This window comes from Bos indicus x Bos taurus, chromosome 20 (assembly GCF_003369695.1).
Source record: "Bos indicus x Bos taurus breed Angus x Brahman F1 hybrid chromosome 20, Bos_hybrid_MaternalHap_v2.0, whole genome shotgun sequence".
NCBI classification, from domain to species: domain Eukaryota; kingdom Metazoa; phylum Chordata; class Mammalia; order Artiodactyla; family Bovidae; genus Bos; species Bos indicus x Bos taurus.
The window spans coordinates 17,867,923-17,891,485 of NC_040095.1; the positions used below are offsets into that span (position 1 = coordinate 17,867,923).

Below are 23,563 nucleotides of genomic sequence, written 5' to 3' on the forward strand. Positions count from 1 at the left end.
TCTTTTTCCTGGGTGAACTCTTAACCAATGTATTAAGCCAGCGGTTCTGCATGTACTAACATCAGAATCACCTGAAGAGCTTACTAAAGCGCAGATGGTAGGCCCCACCTCAGTTCCTAGTCAGTGTATCTGAAGCGGAGCCCAAGAATGTGCATTTTGAAGAAATTCCCAGGTGATGCTGATACTACTGAACCACGCTTTGGAAAATTCTACAGCAGACAAAACACAAAGAACTGGCCATCTTGCATTGGTCTGCCTTTTCTTTTTTAGCTATTTTAGTTTTTTTAACACCTTTATTGAGATATAATTCACATACCATACAATTCAGTCATTTAAAGTTTACAATTCAATGGTTTTTATTATATTCACAGATATGTGCAACCATCACTGCCTTTTTTATTGGACAATAAAATCCAAAAGACACTGAAATTCAAGGAAATCGCAACCTCCTGCCTTCAAATGAAAAAAACAAACCCTTAAGACAGTTTCCTTACATTATTACAGAGGCCAACAGGTTTCTAAGGAATGGTTTTTAAAAGTTAACATAATTTTAGCACTTACTTTATACCTTACCAAGAAATAAAAATCTCAATTTCAAATATCAGAAACAAGTCATTGAAGTTTTCTATAAAGATAACACTGACTTAGAATCAGATTATTGCAAATAACTTAGCCAATGAAATCTCAAACCTAGAAAACAGTTGACAGATAGTTTTTCTACCTTAGAAATTTAAGACTGAACAACAGAACTGTGTGCACAAACATAGTTATGAGACCAAAGGGTCTACAGACCAGCACTAAAAATGTGAGCCACATACGTAATTTTAAATTTTCTAGTAACCACATTAGAAAAAGTTAAAAGAAACAAGTGAAATTGGTTTTAATACATTCCATGTAATCCAAAATGCCCAAAGTATTATCATTTCAACAAATTATTAATGATATATTTTACATTCTTTTTACTGCACGAAGTCTTCAAATTCTGTTGCAGGTGTTATACTTCCTGCACACGGCAGTTCAGGGGAGCCACATTTCAAACACTACCACGTCAGACAGCACAGATACAGACAAACAGAAACTCACCAGTCTCTTTTTTGGACACATTGATACTTAGCATAGTAGTAATATTCTACTATAGTGTTTTCACAAATTACTGTTGAATTATATTTTTAAGAATTTAAAGCTTTAAACTCTTTATAAACGTTTGTACTGATTTCAGACAGTTACAAAACTATGTTAACATTTCGCTCTTGCCACGTAATACTGTATTAAAAAAAAAGAAGCCTCTCAAGAGAATCACATTGTAAACAGGTAAGCTACCATCACTGCTGTTTTACCTGGAGTCCCAGAGCCAGCAGTATCTCAACTCGCCTTTCTCTGGCCCAAGGGAAGCCCAAGCAGCCACTATGGGCCTCTACCAGTCCCAGAGCTAAGGAATTCTCATCTCCTGGGACTGTGAACAGGCAGCTTTAACCATAACTAACAACCACATCACCAAACTGAAGTATCTGGTCCTCTGAAAGCAGAAACTGTTATAACCTCATCACTTTGTTCGCAAGTCTTTATTCATATTAGACTTGTGATAAACAAAAAATATCAGTCGCATTTTTAATGTATTAAAACATTATTTTGATACTGAATTAAAAATAGAAAGAATAAATGAGCTGGAGACATTACCTTTAATCTTCATGATCTATATAGAATGAGACCAGACAGACAACCTGTGTACAAAGTTAAAAATTTTAAGTAAACTACAAAAGAGTTTTTATTTTCAATAGGAAGCCACAGTATAACATTTACTGCCTTTAATTAAAACAACTAATGGTCAAAACAAGAGTCTAAGAATGGCGTATACAACAAGTCTCTGAGTACAGAGGCAGACTATAAATCATAAACATGCTTCTTTGAGAAAAGTCCCTAAACTATCCTTAATATCTGAAATTTACAGTTTGATACCAGTTTACTCTAGAATCCAGTGATGTATGACTTTAAATAATATCCTAAAAAAATACAGGGAAACTGAAATGGTGCCTCTAATGTAAAACAATCTCTGAGCCCCTCAAAAATAATGGACTGTTCCTTCACTTATCAGAAAGTGTTTTCTCTTGAACATAAAACTCTTGCCATAAGCATAAATATACTTGTGGGTATGTGCGAGAGACTAAGATAATTACATACCTTTGGGGCTTAAATACAACTGGTGTCACATCACACTTCAGGCACACAGTTATTTCATTTTGAACTATTCACTGTGGAGAGTAATTACTCATCCTATAACTTGATCATAAAAAGCAGGGCTACTCAATATTTCAGCAATAATATAGCATTTTAGTTAGTGTTAGTTGCTCAGCCGTGTTCTACCCTTTGTGACCCTGTGGACTGTAGCCTGCCAGGCTTCTCTGTTCATGGAATTCTCCAGGCAAGAATACTGGATGAGGCAGCCATTCCCTTCTTCAGGGGCTCTTCCCAAACCAGGGATCGAACCCAGGTCTCCCGCACTACAGGCAGATTCTTTACTGTCTGAGCCACCAGGGAAGCCCTTTTTAATATGATATATTCATAAATCAGAACATCAAAACACATACATTAAGTAACTTTAAGTGCTAAAACTATGATAAATTAAGATTTGTTAAACTTTTAACTTGTGACCAGTCTACACAGTAAGCTACGATTGCTACAGACGCATCCAGCTATACAATGAGAGTTGAACCCACATGCAATTCACTAACTCAAGGAGAGGGTATGGGGTCAGCAGGAATGAGATCAGAAGAAGGCAAACCTAATAATCCAGGTCTTATAAGGAAGGGTAGTGTCCTGACTTTATCACTAATCTTCTATTAGCCAGTCAGGTTGCATACCCTTACAACTGCCTACTCTCAACTGAAAAAATAAAGGTCTTGGCATCTCAGGCAAGTGGATTAAATAGCCTCCAGAAATGTTCCTTTATATAGCCTCATGGTTACACACAGGAGGGAATAGGAGAAGGGAAAGACCCCGGATGTTGCCTGGAAAGACATATCTAGTCTTTCCTCGCCTGCAAACAGAGGTGCTTCCTAAAAACCAAAGGAAAGAAAAATTTAAGATCTGCCCTAAGAGTTACACAGGTATTAAGGCTATAATTTAGTAATAAGAAGAGAATGTCCCCAGTACTTCAGCAAACCACTGCATCTCTCCATCAACAGGGTTGCTAACATAACCCACCAGCACCCGAAACTGCCCACCAGTAAGAGCTGTGTGCACCTCAGCAGCCTCACACAGCTTCAATTGTACTAATGTTCTCTTTGAAGTATCGCCTATATCCATCACTCCCAAGTCTCCCACTAAAATCAATGAACTGATGAAAAAGAAAACAGTACCTCTTTCAGGCCAAACTATTAATGTCACCAAATACTGTGACTGAAATTTTTTTTAAATCTCAGCAAAGAAGAAAGTCATATTTATATTTAACTCAGTATAGTAACAGCTCCAAGAAGCAAGAAGATACTATGGATCAGACATACATTACTACTATCCAGAAGGAAAAAATAAAACAGCACATCCCTGAAATCATGGAACACTTTTTAAAAGTTGGATTTTGAGTGGTGTTACAGGCCAAGGAGGTCTCTGGATGGTTTCCTTTATGCACCTGCAGGCAGAGAAGCTGCCCCTAGCAAAGCTTAGAAAGAAAGTGGGACACTGAAAAAAATCCCACAAGAGAAGACATCTAGCAGAGACCCACTGGGTGCTCCTGGACCAGTGACTTAGCATCTCAAGTCTCAGTTTCTTCAGCCACAGAACGTACCAAAGTCATTCTGAGGGCTGGAGATCATGCTTGTGAAGCACAGAACTGGGGGCCAAAAGTGGAAGGCAGTAAGGGCTTCAGCTACATAAAAGAGCAAATGAACAGAAGTTTCAAATTAGAAATGATTCCCAACTCAACCCTAAACAAGATAAATAGTTCAAGTTCTGTCCAACATCACTTTAATGGAATAGAAATAACTTCATGTGGCAGATACTTGGTACTTCTTATATGTATCATTCTAGTCTGCACCTTTTGAGTTCAACTAACATGTGAGTCAAAGATTAACATCACCCAAAAAAAAAAGTGAGAGAAAAGCTCAAGAGTAGGCAAGAATGCATAGAGTAGGCAAGAATGCATAGAGTAGGCAAGAATGCATAGAGTAACAAACAGAAAAAGATGTTGCATGCAGACCTGTCATGTAGCCCATGGCAACCCTAAACGGGAGCTTAGTTCAAGGCCGTGCTTTGCCTACCACGATGGAACATGGCTGATTGTGCAAGAGAACTGCGAAAAAGACTGAAGACGAGAACTAACCTACACACGTGGGTGAGTCTCCTGCTCTAACTGCACGTCCTACCATCCTCTCAAAACACTTGGCTAATTTGTTTTTTTACCAGGTAACACCTAACAAGCTGAATTTCTCAATCCTTGTCATATACACCCACATACCAATACAACTGACCTTGATAAGGGAGCTTCTCAACCTCTTCTAAGGAAGTTCCTCTAACAGGAGAACCAATGAAAAAGTACCTTTAGGTAGTCTGCTGCTGCCAAGTCGTGTCCGACTCTGTGCGACCCCAGAGACGGCAGCCCACCAGGCTCCCCCGTCCCTGGGATTCTCCAGGCAAGAACACTGGAGTGGGTTGCCATTTCCTTCTCCAATGCATGAAAGTGAAAAGTGAAAGTCAAGTCCCTCAGTCGTGTCTGACTCTTAGCGACCCCATAGACTGCAGCCTACCAGGCTCCTCTGTCCATGGGATTTTCCAGGCAAGAGTACTGGAGTCGGGTGCCACTGTCTCCCAAAAAGGCCATGAGCTACATTTTCAAACTCACATATTGGGCTTTCCTGGTGGCTCAGTGGTAAAGAATCCACCAATGTTCGATCCCTGGTCCAGGAAGATCCCACATGCCACAGTGCAACCAAATCCATGAGTCACAACTATTTAGCCTGTGCTCTAGAGCCTGGGAGTCACAACTTCTGAAGCCTGAGTGCCTAGAGCCCATGCAGACAACAAGAGAAGCCAGCACAATGAAGCCTGTGCGCTGCAACTACAGAGTAGCCCCCACTCGCCGCAACTAGAGAAAAGCCCACATAGCAACGAAGACCCAGCACAGCCAAAAGTAAATAAATAAATAAATATCACAAACTGCCACGTTCTTTGTGGGATAGATGTGAGACAGGCAGTGGAGACAGCCATTGAGTAAAAGTACTGCTTTTACTTCTTTCTCAAGTATAACACCACTGCCTTCATCCATTTATTCAACAAACATTTTCTGAGTCAATTATGCGCAAAAGTTTTTACCTGGACTGTGAATACAAAATTACACATATATAGACATGCACACATACAATCTAACGGGGAAGACAATAAAAAAACTCACACAGAAAACCATGATTAGGGTTACAAAGAAGAGAACTCTTGGCCAGGAGCTTTCTCTAAGCCAAGCTGGCAATTAAGGCATGAATCAGGCAAAGAAGAACATTTCAAACAGAAAAAAGCACACAGGAAAAGGAAGTGAAGGGTAAGCGAGAACAGTGTGCAAAAGGCAGCTGAGGGTCCAGGCTGGACCACGCGAGGCCTTGCACACCCCTGAGTGCCTTTGGTCCTCTGAACAAAGGGAAGCCACTGAAGGTCCTGCACAGGGACAGGACAGGCGGCATCATCCTGGGGCAACACGCATCAGAGGAGCTGATCCCTGCCTGCCCGAAGTTTAAAGCTGGTCTAACACTCTTAACAAATGCACAGCGTTTACTCTTACTCATGCGTGAACACACGTAAGAGCGTATACAAGAAAAAGAAAAGCTCTGTGGTACATATTCAAAGTACACAAAGGCCATTAACAGGTCTTTCACTGGGTAGTTAGAAAAGAGTGTGGAGTAGGTAGGTCTTCCAGGGCACATCAGCACAGCTTCAAGGGCAACAATTTTTGAGATCACCCAAAAAAAAAAAAAAGAATTGGAAAAAATACACAACCAAGATTTTAGTTCACAGTAAGCTCTTAAAATTTCACTTGAAACTATTTTTCTCAACACTTTACTTGTAAATCTTTAAATCAGGATATTAATCAACTCTTTTCACTGATTCACGTCTCCAAAACATGGGAATGTAGATCTTTTATATACAGTCCTATGACGAGAAACTCAGAAATGCGTCTGAACCTGAGTGTCCTTTATCTTTCATCCTCTGCTTATCCATTGCAAATATTCAGGGAAGCCTAAAAACTAAATCACAAGTGATTCGGTTAATCCATAAACTGTCCATTATCCTCAAGAATAGAACTGAACAGATCTTACTCATGCCCCTCTACACTTTCAGGAGAGTAATCCTGGTGTTCCAGTGAAGACAAAATTCATCAATCATTGGGGTCAAAAACAAGAGAGGCATTAAGACATTAAGGCCAAGGCATACTTTGTTGAATAACATATGTTCTGCTTAGTTGTACTAGATCAGGCAAAATGATAATATAATAAAATATTAAGACATTAATCTGTGGATAGTGAATTTTGGTGTTTCAATGGTGACAAAAGTTTAAAAAATATATTTCCTTTCTCTGATTACAAAATCAAGATATGATGATTGCAGATTCGGGAGAAGATACAGAAAACTTGAGGAAAATAACAATAAATAGAGAAAATCAGGGGGAAACTGAGCACAAAAATAATACATTTCCCTTCTGTGTAAATACTCAGAATTCAAGTACTTTCATATATTCCCACGTAGGTCTCTTAACAGTCTCATGACAGAGGTGACAGAGGTACGGTTATTTTCATTTTATAAGGGCTCAAGGGAATTCAGAGCCAGTATGTGATCTGCTTAAGGTTATATAGATAGTAAGACAAGACCCAACAAAGATGATTCTGGTCTTCTGATGGGTCAGGCATCTTCTCCAGCTCACAGCAAATGATACAGCAGTAGCTAACTGCAAGTACCTAAAATGAGTACTACCTGCAAACATCAAACACAAGTAAGAAAATGTGCAAAATAGAATTATACCATTAATACAAACATATGCTAGAGCCCTACAACATCAAATAAGAAAATTTATGAATCTTTAAGTTACTAAAAGCAGGGGAGGGGAGAATATGTATCAAACCCATGGAGATGGAAAGTCTCTTCATTAACTGCTTCTTTTTGGTGAATGCCACCACTCTTATGGCAGAAAGTGAAGAAGAACTAAAGAGCCTCTTGATGAAAGTGAAAGTGGAGAGTGAAAAAGTTGGCTTAAAGCTCTACATTCAGAAAACGAAGATCATGGCATCCGGTCCCATCACTTCATGGCAAATAGATGGGGAAACAGTGGAAACGGTGTCAGACTTTATTTTTCTGGGCTCCAAAATCACTGCAGATGGTGACTGCAGCCATGAAATTAAAAGACGCTTACTCCTTGGAAGGAAAGTTATGACCAACCTAGATAGCATATTCAAAAGCAGAGACATTACTTTGCCAACAAAGGTCCGTCTAGTCAAGGCTATGGTTTTTCCAGTGGTCATGTATGCATGTGAGAGTTGGACTGTGAAGAAGGCTGAGCGCCGAAGAATTGATGCTTTTGAACTGTGGTGTTGAGGAAGACTCTTGAGAGTCCCTTGGACTGCAAGGAGATCCAACCAGTCCATTCTGAAGGAGATCAGCCCTGGGTGTTCATTGAAGGGACTGATGTTGAAGCTGAAACTCCAATACTTTGGTGACCTGATGCACCTGATGAGAAGAGCTGACTCATTTTAAAAGACCCTGATGCTGGGAAAAATTGAAGGCAGGAGGAGAAGGCGACGACAGAGGATGAGATGGCTGGATGGCATCACCAACTCGATGGACGTGAGTCTGAGTGAACTCCAGGAGTTGGTGATGGACAGGGAGGCCTGGTGTGCTGCAATTCATGGGGTCGCAAAGAGTCGGACTCGACTGAGCGACTGAACTGGACTGAATGCAAAAAGAAAGCATCTGTGTCCTGTCTGACAAACAGTGAGTGGAACCCACTGATAAAGACCAAAGATAAGCCAGAGGTCTCCCTTCTGTCCTGAACAACTCGCCCTTCCCTCCCTTCCTGTCTCTACACACACGCTCTAGCACGTGCATGCACAGAATGTAATTCTAAACTGATTTATTAATTGTCCCCTTCTTTCTGAAAAACAAGATATATGGCTAGAGTAATCATGTATGTTATCAGCTGAACCGGAAAATGTGTAAAAGAGGTCACTGTTCCTGATTATGCTAGCCAAAGAGGCACAAGAATGACTGGGCAAATGGGAACATGTGGTCTCTCACCATCTGGATCCGCCTTTCACAAGCCAAGCACTGGGAATACACCCTTACTGCTCCAAAAACTGCCTGGTGTGTCCCATCTTCTGCAATATTGAATCTTAAGGAAATTCTATGTCAAGAGAAAGTCATCAGCATTTTGTAGACTAGTTTAATAAACACTCCTACTAATTAATGAATGTCTTTTTACAATGTGTAAGATCTTATGGGATGTTTTGAAGTTGTATGTGCTTTACAAGTCATCTGAAAAAAAGTTTTAAGAAACCAGTTAAATTTATTTTTGCCAACTTCTTTAAAAAGTGAAACATCAAATAAAAGGAAAAAGCAATCTCTTAATCATTCAAAGGTATTTAAAATTCAAAGGTATTTTCTTTGGTAACCCAAAAGTACTGCTCTACATAGGAATGCCCAAATCATCTTCTGTTTGGAAGCTGGAATCATCTAATAAATAAGCTGCTTTCAGAATAGGTTTTTGGCTGATGCTGTTAAGTTAACAAGCTGGGAGAAAAAAATCCCCTCAAATTAGAAAAGGAAGAAAGAAACCTTACATGGTCTTTGTAGAAATGTACTGATGATAATACATCAAGTTTTTAAAACCAACTTTCCTATCTTATGGTCCTATTCCTATTCAAAATACCTCATAAAAGACTAATAACTCTGATTCAGAAAGTCAAACAAAAACTGGAGCTTGGAAATATTTCTTTAAGAGAACTTCATACAGGTGCACACAAAAATACTGGCATATAATCTAAGCTTACCATTCATTTAAGGGACATTTCGACGTCTACTATATACACAGCACTGGCACTATTAATAGTTGGCTGTCCTGGATTTAAAATTTGCCAGGGTTTTTTTCACTCAAGCAGATTTATCTTTCAACTCTAAAAGGGGACTTTGTATTTAAATACTCTATAATTCTCACCCCAAAAAACATGACTAGAAATATATATTAAACAACAGCAAACTCAAAATGCTCCTGTAACAATGTATGGCAGAGTGCTTTTACATTTAGCACTTCATGTTCTTTAACAACCTAACTAGTACCCCCTCTGTAAAAGATGCTTAGAGATCTCGAATTCTACACACAGTCATTTCTCATAAGAATCTATCCCTCATTTTTTCCAACTTTTACATTAGAGCTGAGTCCCACAGCTGTGTTCTCAAGTTTGGAAAAGATCATGAATCAGACAAGCCAGTGTCAGTCTCCAAAATAACCCCTTTGATTTACTATTACATCTTTTTTTAAAACAGTACAACAGTTCTGGATTTCCTGGGTAAGGGTTATTAAAGGCAAGACATAGAATCTTGAAAGTTAAGTCACAGAATTTTCTAGGTTTACTAATAAATAAGACTTCTTGAAAGAGCCGGATTCAAAGCTCAATTCTAAATGATAAAAAGGCAAATCAAAAATAAAGAGAAAACGAGTTACTCCACAACTGTAAAGAGAAGAACCTCAACTCAAGGAGTAAATTTTAAAAAGCAGCCTTTTAGAGATGCAATAGCCAATCCATCCATAAAACCACCATAAGACAGCCATTATACACTGCACATATTACATTCTGAATAAAGTTTTTAACAGGAAGAATATGGGAGGGAGGGTGGAGAAGTAAGTAAAAAATACATTTTTTATAACATTACATAAGCAGACCAGTGCTTTTCCAGAAACCAGGGGAGGAAAGGGACCCTCTATATTTGAACATGGCTTCTTGAATTTTTCGTGCCTCTCTGGCCTTAACCCATCGCCACATAAATTATCTTTATCACTACTCCTTCCCAAAACCCCAACACGCACCCACGCACACAAACAGGCATGCACACACAACATATACACAAAGAATTTTTAAAAATACAAACCATATTCTTCTATTCAAAAAATAAAATTCATACAAGAGTACAAAAACTCTGATGTCTCAAGACTTATCAAAATCAAAAGACAAAGCCACTGCTAAGCTATGCTGTGGTGGTCTTTGGTTGCTTAGTTGTATCTGACTCTTTGTGACTCCATGACCTGTAGCCCTGCAGGCTCCTCTGTCCATGGGATTTCCCAGGCAAAAATACTGAAATCTGCCACCATCTCCTTCTCCAGGGGATCTTTCCAAGTCAAGCATCAAACCCGGGTCTCCTGCACTACAGGAGGTCTCCTGCATTGCAGGTGGATTCTTTACTGACAGAGCCCTCATAATGCAAATTCAGACCTAATACATCGCACTGAATCTTGAATAAATTCAGTCACTGGCTCTTATATCACCAATTTCTTTCTAACACATCTAAAATCATAAACTTTGAAAACAAACTAAGGAAAACAGATGAGCATGAGACATGGATGAAACTTAAATTACTGTTGAAATAGAGTTTTTAAAGTCAATTTTAAAATAAAAATTTCCACAAATTTTTAAAGTTTTCAAAAAAAATTTTTCCCCACTGCAATAGCTCTCATTGAAAGCAAAAATGCAGTACTATCCAATACTTTGGAATTTCCTGCTGTTTAATCAAACAGCTTAGACAAAATGCCTTTTTAATAAATTGCTAAGAGAGATCCACAAAAACTGCAAAGAAACTGCTCTGACAAGTTCCAGTAAAGAACGTCATTTACGCACTCTGCTTCTAAGACTTTAAACAGCACTAGTCAAACTACCATCTGGGCTTTGGTTTTAATCAAGCTTCTTAGTTAAACTGGAGCTGACATCATTTACATGACTCACCTAAATAAAATCTAAATTACATTAAGGATCTATAAGATAATCACTTACCTACGACCATCCAGTAGATTACAGTGTTCTAAGCATTGTATTAAATTATAAATATGTACATATAAATGTGTGCATATATACAAGCACGCACACACACCCCTATCTTTAGACACATACACAGATGGATCAATGGATCTATCGCCAATCCACTTTTGGAAAATACACCTACCATAACCTCTTACTGCAGAAAGACATCATGTGGCATAACTACTACACTGTGATACAGTTCAATGTACTCGGTACTGTATCCCCAAGACATTCTGATTATATCCCCTAATGAAACTTTTTTCACTCAAAGTAGCAAGTCATCTTTTACTAAATCTCTTGCCTTAAGCTTTATTTCAAAACAGTGAATTCAGCAAAATTCATCCAATAAACTACCTTAAAGACAAAGTGAAGAAAATATCCATTTGATTCTATTTCTAGCTATTTTGGTGAATTATTTTGTTACCTTAAGAAGGGCATCAGATCAATGCACTAAATGTTATCCTGCCATCCAACAAATCTAAGTACATTATACCAGGAGTCATTGAATGAGTGAGTAATCATCACCCTATTTGTACTCATATTCAGTGCAGTCCACAGTACACTGAAAATCAGCCCTAACATAACCTCAAGTTTTCTACGTACCACTATGGAAAGAATATACTCTTCTTCCCACCAAAGTCCCCTCCAAAGATACAGGTTCACACTGTGGTATTCTTTTCACTTCTTTCCAAAATTATACAAGAACAAATACAACGTATTTTTCATTTTGAGTACAAGTGATAATCAAATAAATTTTAAATTCACATTAACATACAAAAGTTAAGACTCACTTTGCAAATATAATCCACATGATACTGGCTCTAGGGTATATAGAATCTAGACCCAGATACTGGCATTTCAATCAAAACCCACCTACACTTCCTACTAGAATAAATAGTAAGCTTTTTTATTTGCTACACATGTTCTTACAGCATTAACCAAACCTAAACACACACAACTGTGTCAGCAGAGAACACTGACAACTGTAGAAAAAAACAGTACATGTGTTTTTTTTTTAAGTGTCTGATGACATCTATAATTATATAAACCAATTCAGACTCTACAACTTTAACAGGAATGGCAATTTTAAAGATGCCCAAGGCATTTTAAATTAGGCTAATTTCATACCCTTTGGTGACACCACAAAACCATAATTATTGGACAAGACAGAAGTCTGACCTGATAAGGCAATCCTTAAATCTTTCTCCTATCTAAAGTAATTATCATAGTAGTATCGACTACTATCCAAAATCAATCTTAAAAAACATGCATGTCCCATTTCAAAAAAGTAGAGGTAAGTAGAATATCATAGCACAGGACAGATACGAAAATTGGTTCAGTTTGATAACTGAAAAGCTAAGTTTCTGAGGTTTGTTAAGCAGTCTCACAATCTGCTGGCCCTATGCCACCATGGCCCAGTGCCAGCCTGATGTAGGGTCAGGCTAAAAATAGCAGCCAAGCAGCTGGAACACATAGGTCTTTGTGACCTCAACTTTTATTTCCCTAAATCAAGGGAGGTTGAAGGGGAGAGGACAACGGCTGGCAAAGAAAGGAATGGAATACACTCTCTCGGTTGGTATGTCCCACCTCTTTGGATTTCTTGTCTTTTTCCCTACCACGCTCTCCTGTTCCTCACTCCCCGACTCCATTTCCCACGCCCAGCAAAGGAAGAGAATGAGGACTGGCAACAGGTAAGGAGCAAAATGAAGAAAGAAACTGGAACTCTGAGGCAGGCTGAGTGCAGAGGTTCCCCCATCTCCTACCCTCAAGTCTCACCTCATCATCACAAAGCAGCCATTGGTCATTTCAGTCCTCAGCTTTTTACCATGGTCCATAGAAAAGATAAGACAAAAACTACACAGGTGATAATCATGGGGAAGAAGGAAGAAAGAATGAGAATATGGTATCTACAGTTCAAAATCCTAAATGTTAAAGGAAGCTTGAAGAATGCTTTAAAAAAAAAAACAAAGTCTAGGACTTCTCTCGAAATCTGGTGGTTGGGACTCAGCAATTTCACTGCTGAGGGCCTGGGTTCAATCTCACTGCATGATCCAAGAAATAAAAAATTTAAATTAAAAAATAAAGCCATAAAGAAATAAGGTAAACTTCTTAAAAAAAAAAAAAAAGTCCTCTCTCACATACATCTGACTACAAATTTATGATATTTGCATTTTAGGTATTTATTTTATTTAGAAAAACCATGACCATCTTCTTTGTAGAAATAAGTTAATAAGAAGCTGTAGCAGGAACAAAGGCTCAACATAACCAGTCTACAGCATTGCCTTCAACTTCTGCTAGCCTTTACCAATCAATAGCGACACCAGAAGAGGCTCCACGCTTTGCCCTTTACACTGATATAATAAAATACCTATTCATTTATAAAAATGCTAATCACAGTCAGCAAATATTTAACAGCTATAAGGTGGCCCATATAGCATTCTAAATTGTATTAATGTAATTAAAAGAACTTAAATCTTGTTTCTGTGGATTCATTCAACATACTATCTTCTTATGCACAGTTTCTGTATAATACCTTCTAACATTAGAGATCTGACATCAACTAACAATGAAAAATGCTTTAACAGACAGACTGTTAAATACGGTAGGACCAGGTAGTGAGTCACTTGAATTTTAAGGACATTAATTCACTAAATGAGCTTCCAATTTATTTGATCAGCTTTTTCAGTTAGTAAGAGTTTAAATGTACTGACAGGTTATCCTGCATCCTTCCAATTAACATCCTTTCAATTTTCAAAGAAAATTAAATCTTTTTATTAGCATAAGAAATAGTATAAGTTTTAATCATAACATTCAAAAAATTATAAAAGATACATATATATGTGGCATATATATTGCAATTAGATCTAACACGGAAGATATTCCTTTTTCAAAAGTTAGAGAAGTGTCTGGTGAGTGACAGTCAAAACCACCCCACACAACCATCTTCCAAAGCTAAAATTAACTCACAAAAGGCCTTTTTAAAATGCAGTTTTTCAAATCTTAAAATCACATTTTAAAAATACATGTTAAAAATCATAGCTCTGATCACAATTTAAAATTCTGGCTACTGTGAAAAATCACTCTAGAAAGTAGCAAGAGATTATTATAAACATAAAGATGAACTTTCTAGAATAGTTAATGATGATGCATCGTGAGTGAAATTACTCAGAGAGTAAGAGTACCAGCCAGAGAGGCTGTGTCTGGCTCCATAATTTACCAGCCTGTGTGACCTTGGGCAAAAGTCACTTGCGCTTTTTTCCTGTGCTTCAGTTTTCTCATCTGTAAAATGAGGATAATAAAAGCACCTAACTCCACAGGGCTGTTAAGAAATATAATGTACTTGGAGCAGTAACTTGGAGCAGTAACTGGAACATGGTTAAATGTGCTGAAAGTGACTGCTATTATTATTATTACTATTAGTAAATGTTACAGGAATATTCAGAGGCTCAACATAAACTATGTGCAGTTAAATAAAGAAAAGCCCCAAATCACACAAGGTCTTTAAGAGAGATGTTGATAAAGTTTTGAGGCTGCATCAATTACATGAAAGAAGCGCATCTAGGGGTGATGGATACAGTGCTGTTTACTGATGCTGAGGGCGGGGCGCCACTGACAGAGACACTGAAAAATGCACAGAAACAGGCCAAACACAAAGTCTGTTTTCATAAGCACATTAAGTTCAGAGCAAACGAATTTCCTACAAGGTACTGACTTCTACTGTTCTGTGTATTTTCAACTCTCAGTAAATTCTGTATTACAAGGAGGTATGCATACAATGATGTAGATCACACCAACTGTAATAGAGTTTCATACAGTCAGCAATCATAATAACCAACTTTTTCTGAACTTTAATCTCATCACAGAACATCTCTACGATGTCCAAGTGTCTACAAATGTTTTACACTAGCATGCACTAGAAGGCTAGAATCACTGCTTAATTGAAGCCATCAGAATCTGGTCTGAAACTAAAATGCTATCTAGAAAAAAAAATACTTTTATAACACTAGATGAAATGTTAACCAAATAATCTCTCTAACATCTAAGACAATTTACATTCAAGATATGCTTGTCCTGATTTTGGAGATTTTCTGAAATTTACCAAATGTTCCCAGCAAACTGAGGCAGTCTGTGAGTAGAAAAACAGAGATTCCACGTTTAACTTTGCAATTTACTATACCTATCAGGACAAATTACTCAACGTGTCTGTGCCATGGTTTTCTCATCAGCAAAACAGGAGAGGCTGGAACTGATCTTTACAAATCTCCAGAGCTCTGCTGCTGCTGCTGCTGCTGCTTCTAAGTCGCTTCAGTTGTGTCCAACTCTGTGCGACCCCATAGACGGCAGCCCACCAGGCTCCCCCGTCCCTGGGATTCTCCCAGCAAGAACACTGCACTGGGTTGCCATTTCCTTCTCCCCTCCAGAGCTCTACAGGTATATAATAACTATCGCACAACAGTTTTGTATAAAAACAACATCTCACCTGTTCGTATATTTAAGAAGAAACAGAAGAATGCACCTGTACACAGGGGTCACTGAAATATGCTTAGGGTAACGATACTCAAACGACACCTACTTTTCATTTGTCTTTTCGCTCACTTGGGAACATCAAATTAGCTATAAACACATAAATATATTTATTTATTGCAAAGAGTCAGACACGACTTAGCAGCTGAACAATAACAAAATAAATACTTGTAATATATGCTGACAGAAAACTAGTTATCACTTAAGAATTCAGTTAGCATACCCTTAGCAACAGAGTTTACTTACTATCAGCTGAAAGTCAACATTTAAGTTCAAAATGAAAAGCAGATTTTGCACTGCATTCTCTCCAAAGCTTGTTTTGGCCTCCTTTTCTAGATCAAAAAAATTAAGGAAGCATCCTATTTTTAAAGAACTGAAAACTATGTACAAAGCATATTCTCAGCAGAATACCTGGCACTGAAAGCAGAAAAGTGGAAAGATACTCAGATCTTTCCAAGCAAATCTAACTAATACACTTTATTTTTGAGACTCTGGCTAGGATTGAGAAACAAGAGTCTCTTCTTATGGGACTAAACTATGTAACATATTTCTCCAAATTATCATTCGATACTGATTTCTCGGCAGGAGATGAGTCTTTCCACTCACTTAAAGCAAGAAACAGCTCATGTTTTCTAGTTTACAGTAATGTTCAAATATTTACATATATCAAAAATTAATAAACCAAGAAAATTAAATTAGGTTTTTGTTGGGAAAAATCACCATTCTTCAAACTATGTGATAGTAATTTGAAAGGTAACTAAAAATGCTTTTATGGGCTCTATGTAATTTACTACCATTTAAAAAATAGTTTCCTACAATCTGCTTTGTTCATAGAAGTTTATACTTACCTATAATCTGACTTCTTTTGTAGGATATTTGTTCTCTTAAATATATAACAGTTGAAGGTCAACAGCAGATCAAGTTTAATGATTGCCCCTATAAAAATTTCTAACACAACATGAGTTTGTTTTATCATACACATAGGTAAGTTTCTTAAAATAAAGGTACCAAATTCACTTTCCATCACTGAAGAAAACTGATTTTCTAACACAAAAATATAAAACACATCAGTATCTGGAATTAGTACAGACCCATTCGTATAATTTTTAAAAGGGACAACTTTCTTTAAAAAAAGCATCATTCCCTCACTGCCATCCTGTTCACTAAAGATATTACTAGTTGAAATCATGCATTCTTAAGTAAACCCTTAATATGATTTTGAGTAGAGAAGACATGCTAGCTTGTTATTTTTCCAGATGAAACATTTAAAGTTTGAATTGATAGTTATTGACTACCCATTGTGAAAAGAAGCCAATGATAAAGGAAAACGGATAAACATCTTAACAACTGGCCAGGACATACTTAAAGACAATACTGACTTCGTCTGCTCAAAAAATCCTGATGTTTTTAAAAGGAAAGGTATCCAAGTTTCACATCTGAAGAAAGGATGAAACTCAATGCACAGTTGAAATAAAATAAGAGATGGTCTATTCCTCAATTCCAGGGTGTACTCAGAATGGGGAGATGGGAGATGGCAAGAAATTAAAGACTGCAGTAAGAGTAGAAGTATTTACTTAACTCAAATCTGCAGTTCCCACCTTCCAGTACTATTGAAATTTTCTGGCTATGAAAAGTAGTCTGTCTCCCAAATGAACACTTCAGATTTCTTCATTGGACCAGTACTAACCATCAGAAAACTAAGTATTACAAAAATTCAAAGCTTTCTTCACTTAAAATTGAAAACTGAAACTCCCTCAGACCAATGCTGAGCACATGCGATGCTCAAATACTTTCGAAAAATCAATTATAAGCAAATGAAACAACTCAGAGAGGAAGACAATAAAAGAAAAATACATATATGCATTAGTTTCAAATTTTCTTTTGTGTAATTCTTCATTAACCAAAAGACTTAACAAGTATAGGCTCTGATTCAAATTTGTTCTATATCATTACTTTAAACTTGGGAATACATTCAATAAGCTATACCATCATCAATAAACAAAATATCTATCTCTGAAAGTGCATTCAAAATCGCATCTTTATACAATAATCTCTGGTCTATAAAGAAAATCAAAATACTCAAAGGCCAACTAATTAGCCTCAAGTAAGTCAGCTGATTAAAATTTTAACCATCCTAAATCTAGTATCTAATACTGATCCCCTTTTACTGCCTTACTCCTCCCTAAATCATGAAATTTAAATAACAAATCTGAAAAGACCATGAGAATGCTTACCATTGTTAACATGAACTTTTCTCCCAAAAGCAACCAGCAAAAAAAAAAAACTCCTTTTAAAACTCAGCTCCCTCCTTCTACAAAAGACTAGTTTCTAGTTTTGTTTAGACATTCCTTGCTTTTAAATGATTGTTCAATCACAAATAAGGAAATGGTGTTTCAAAACAAAAAAAGAAAACTAAGTATACACAAGGTCTTCAGAAAGGAGACACACACACACAAACACATACTCCAAAACAAAAAATATGCATTCATTAAAAACACAAGGATAATTTTTCTAAGATTACAAAAATATATGCTTCTAATTTTAAGAAAAATCCAATCATAAGTTAATACAATGAAAAGTAAAATTCTCCCCAAAACTGTGCCCCCTTCTCCAAAGATAATCACTATTCAATGGTTGCTTGTATAGCCTTTCCAGACATCTTTATAACACCAATACGCGAGCCTGTCTTTGCTTTCAACAGATACTGCAGTGTACTATATGAACAGTTGATCTGCTTTCAAAAGAAACATGGTGGTCACCCTTACATGTCAGCATATAAAAATTTACTTTGTTTTTTCATGGTTGCATAGTATTCCAGTGAGTACTTCTTAGTTCCCCTCTGATAGAAATTTAGATTGAGTCCAGCTTTTCAGTTACAAACCATACTACAAGGAGCATCACCCACCGAACTGAACATCTCTGCGCACTGATATTAATAAATCTATTGAATAAATTCCTAGAAATGACACAAAAAGACTGCGCCCAGCATCCGGGGAGGCAGCATCCCATTCTCCCAACTCCTCACTCAATTCTGGGTAATATCTACCCGTGAGTCAGTGTGGTAGATGAAAACAGCTTTCCATTTTTGTCTCTTGAAGATGAATACATTTATTAATAATTTGCATTTCTTTGTGAAATGTCTATTTTTCCTACCAAGTTCTTCATCTTTTTCCCCAAATTTCAGGAATTATCTGCTAGCCTTTGGTCAAACATGTTGCAAACAACTACACCAGTTAGTTGCTTAACTTGGTCCCTTATGTTTTCAATCCTACAGAAACTTTGAGATTTTTTTAAATCAAGTAACTTGTATCTGTCTTTTCCTTTACATTTCAAGTTTCAGACCCCATTAGGGATGCTCTTTTCCACGCTTCCCTTGTAGCTCAGTCGATAAAGAATCTGCCTGCAATGCAGGAGACTTGGGTTCAATCCCTGGGTTAGGAAGATCCCCTGGAGAAGCAAATGGCAACCCACTCTAGTACCCTTGCCCGGAAAATCTCATGGCAGACGAGCCTGGTAGGCTGCAGTCCATGGGGTCGCAAAGAGTCGGGCATGACTGAGCGACTAACACTTACTCACTTTTCAGGCCGAAATTTTTGTGGAAAATTCATATGTGACCTATAAATCATTACTCAAGTACTGTCAATTATATTTACATTCAAGCACCTTCAGCATTAGCTCCCTTCCAATATATTGTTAGTTAACAATAACAAGCCAACAATGCTTTCTCTAAAACTTCCCATAATCAACTGATGAACAGCTCTGCACCAATTAAATACTGCTTACAACTACTACTCAAATATTTAATTTTTTTCCTTTAAACTTCTTCTTAAAATCTAGGGGCTGAAAAATAACCAAGAAAGTATGTTTAAATACTGGGAAGTCCCAATTCTCTGCCCCTCAATTCTTAAGTAATCTTCAACATTGTAAGTGCAAAATAAAGTCCAGCAACTAGACTGTCTGTATTGTAGTTATAATTTAGTCATCTCTACAAAAGTCAATGGATATTTCCTGTACAAACAAACTTGTAATTTTGCAATACCAGAAAACTGCTTATGATGCTATCAACACATATTTTGTTCTTTTCCATTTCAGGTTATAAAGCAAAAAAGACTTCTATCTCAAATCACAAAATTATAAAATAAGCTTCATGTTAGTTCCAATGCAAACCACCACTTAGAGCTAAATTAGATGGTTAATCTAGCCACTCTCTCTGTTCTCCATCAAGGGAAAAAAAATAAAATCCTGGTCATAAGTTTTCTATCTCACAGTGCCAGCTGCCAGGCATTTAACAGCCTTCCATCTCTACACCGACTGGCACAACAAGTAATACAACTTGGAAGTTAAGGAAATTGGCAGAACACAGAGGGGAAAAAAGAATTTTTCCCACCATTTGTACAGCACTTGTTTAGCACGCATGTAAGTGTTTCCAAAGGGGTGGTCAACTCTTCAAGCTATATGAGAAGCATCATCCTGCTTCACATCAACCACTGCCAACTCCATTCAGTGGCCTCCTTCCCCTCTGGGGACTATTCAGAAAGTTACTATTTTCTTTTACAACTCACCCAGGCCTCTTCACCAATGAAAGCAGGCAAGGCCCACGCTGTGTGTCTGTCTCCTAGAGAAGATTGCATCTTTTATTTATCGTCCCTTGGCTTTATTTTCACAGTGAATTCCTGGCTTAAATGCAATCAGCCAAGAAACCCTCCCTGTGCGCTCTCCTGTCATTCCTCATTGCTTGCAAGCAGAGTCAAGCACAGAAGGGGGAAAAAAAAAACTCAGCATTGCCAGCCAAGCCATAAAAACTCACAAACTAGTTTGTTATACTGAGATACCATGGATGTGCTTCAATCCATTTCAACCAGGCAGGAAACAAGGGGAGGAGGGGTATAACTTGAAAGAATGTTAATTAGATTTTTTTTTTAAGGATAGATGGATAGCCTCAGAAGTTAAACCCCACTCCAGACATAAGGAAAGGGTGTCTAACCTAGAAAAGGCAACACTGGGGACGGCCTTTAGAAATAAATGACCATGCAGAAAAATCACGTTCCCAGATTGCATTAGAATTCAAATTAACCAGACAGGATTAAAACAAATCTTAATTCTCTCTTGGGGCCCCACCCAGACCCCTACCCGACTCCCAAAGAGAAGGATAAAAGGAACTGACTACGGAGAGAGAAGATTAAATTAAAAATCAGAGACAGTGATGCTGCCAAATCTCTCCCCATTCATTAGGAACCGCGTTCACCACCACAATTTAAATAGACAGCACTATAAGAGGGGGGTAGAAAAATACGCCCGTTTTGCAATCAAGAGAAAAATACGAGGAAAGGCGAGTTTCACTACAGCATTGTTCTTTTCCGTCTAGCTCAAACATCCCCAGCACTACAGCTGGGGGGAAAAAAAAATATCTGACCAGAAAGACACATTGGAGGGTGGGGGGTGAGGGGAGCACAGAGAAAGCTTTTAAAACTCGGTATTTGAGAAAACTCTCATGGTCTGTCAGAGAAAGAAGGGCTGTGCAGCTTTAAGTCCTTCTCTCGCCTTTGTCAAATATCTTCTACTTTACAAGCCCTGAAAAGAAATAAAGAGACTCTTTTGTTTGGTTTCTCCTTTTCGGAGGGTGACAGAAAACTGAAAGGGGCACAAATAAACCTGAAAACGAGAACAAAGTGCGGGGTCGTGCCCGACTGCCAGGCGGTCGCGCCGGGAGGGACGCGGGAGCTGACGCGAAGCCCCTCCGCCTCGCGCTCCGGCCGCCGCCGGCCGCGAGCGCCCAGCCTGTCGCAGCTCCCCGCGGCTCGCACGAGCCCGATCCCCGGCCCCCTCCCCGGTGCAAACCGAACTCCGCCGGCGGGAGCCCCGGGGACGCCGCGGTCCCCCGGTAAGGGGGACAGCCAGCTGCCACGGGCCCGGCTCGCCCCCTTTGATTCGCGGGCGTCCTCGGGAGGGGAGGTCCCTCAGGAAAGGGGTCCAGCCTGACGCCCGCGCACCCCGAGACGGAGAGGCGCGGAGGGAAGGACATTTAAATCCCGGGGCGGCCGGCGGAGCTCGCCCGGGCCAGCCCAGACGCCGCAGCGACTCCCCCGCCCCCCGGCACGCCGCGGCCGCCAGCCCGTCGAAGCCCTGAGAGGAGCGGCCGCCGAGTGGCATTAAAATGTATTTCCCTCCCCTCAAATGGAGAGGGCGGGGAGGGGGGTGCAGAGGAGAAAGACCGGCTAGTGACAGACAAGGGGAGAGACGAGGCATAGCGCAGAGCGCGGCCCGGCCGCCGGCTCGGCCCCGGCCGGCATTGTCTGTGCGGCCCGCGCCCCCTCCCCCGCCCCGCACGGCCCCACCACAGACACCCTCCGCCGGAGCCCGGCCGGCCGCCCGCGCCTTTGTCCACATTCACCCCCCAAAACGTGTCAGCAGCTCTCCAGGACGTGCTCCCCGGGAGAAGGGTGGGGAACGGAGCGGGCCGGGGGCACCCGACACCCACCCGGCGGACCCCGCGGAGGGGCGCGTCCTGCTGATTCATTTCCCACTCGCGCTGGCCCGTCCGGGGAGACAGGGGGCGGGGAGGGGCGGAGAGGAAATGGGCGCTTCGCTCAGGACGACTGTCCCGGCCAGTGAGGGCATCGGGCGGGGTGCGGACGCGCGCTGCGCTGAGGGGCTGCCCAGAGGGGAGGGGGCGGGCTCCCCCCACCCGAGGGACTGACGGACAGACAGACGACCCCGCGACTGCCCCGTGACTCACCGACTTGCAGGACGTTGTCTACGCAGCCGCTCTCCAGCAGCGCGATGCCCCGGCGGAAGGGCAGCCGTGTCTCGTCGCCGCCGTCCGCCGGCCCGGCGGCCCCCACCGACGGGGCCCCGGCCCCGGAGGCGGCGGCAGCGGCGGCGGCGGCAGCGGCGGCGGCGGCCGAGGTGGCGGCCGGCGAGGACGAGGAGCCGCCGCCGCCCGCGCCGCCCGCGCCGCCGCCCGCGCCGCCGGGGCCGCCGCTGTCGTCGCCGGGGCCGCCCGCGGCGCCGCCGCCGGTGTTGAAGGACGAGTACATGCAGATCTCCCGCTCGCTGCGGGGGAAGGACCAGTAGACGATGCGGCGCTGCACCGGCTCCGGGATGCGCTCGAAGCGCTCCTCCACGCGCTGGAACGGCCACTTCTCAGCCACCTTGCGCGCCGCGATGTCCAGCAGCGACTCGGGGCTCTGGGTCTTGCCCGGCGGCAGCAGCCCCAGCGCTGCGCCGCCTCCGCACGCCGCTGCCGCCGCGCCGCCCGCCCGCGGGCCCGGCCGACAGGCAGAGCTATAACCGCCACCCGCTCCTCCGCCGCCGCTGCTGGCCCCGCCGCCGCCGCCGCCGCCGCCCGGCCGGCAGCAGAGCCGTTTCGCCGGAGGAGGCTGCTGTCCGCGCTCCGCCATGACCGCGCCGCTTCTAACCCGACAGCGGAAGTGCCGGGACCCTATAAACGGCACAAGGAAGCGCGACACGCACACGCCGCCGCGACGCCACGCTGCCATCTAGGGCCCGCCGCTCCTTGTACGGGCACAAGAGGTGGGGCCTTCGCCGTGACGTCGCGGCCGAGGCGGGGCACCGATAGGGGGACCTAGGGCCAAGGGCGGGGCCTATGCAAATCGCTGGGCTGAAACATAAATAGAGCACTCCGCGGACACGGGGGTAGCGGGGGCGGTGGGGTTGGGTGCCCGATGGGTTGTGAGAATGTCAGGCTGCTGTGACGCGGGGGGCGGGGCTCAGGCGGGGTTCCCGGGGGAGGGGGCGGGCCGCCCGGCATGGTCTAGGGTGCATGGGTCTCTGCGCCCCCTGCCTGCTCAACTTCCCCCTCCAATTCCCTGCTTACCTTTGATGTCCCGCAAGTGAGGACGCGCCTCGTGGGTCGCTGCGGGGAGGGAAGAGTAGATGGGAGGTGAGCACGGGAGTGGGGTCCGGGTAACTGGGGGGCGGGACCCTGAGTCGAGGCCCCACCCCCACCCCGCCAGAGCCAGCCCGCCGGGGGAAAAGCCTCT

At 41.3% G+C, this 23,563-nt stretch overlaps 1 protein-coding gene across 1 annotated transcript in view; it reads right to left on the reverse strand.

Moving 5' to 3' along the window:
- ZSWIM6 (zinc finger SWIM-type containing 6) overlaps nt 1–22,975 on the reverse strand; it is a 212,078-nt gene extending 189,103 nt beyond the window's left edge. The window contains exon 1 of the mRNA XM_027520544.1: nt 22,297–22,975. Within this exon, the coding sequence (XP_027376345.1) occupies nt 22,297–22,960 (664 nt within the window). The 5' untranslated portion in view covers nt 22,961–22,975. The remainder of the gene's footprint in view (nt 1–22,296) is intronic.
- Nucleotides 22,976–23,563: the final 588 nt, after the last annotated feature.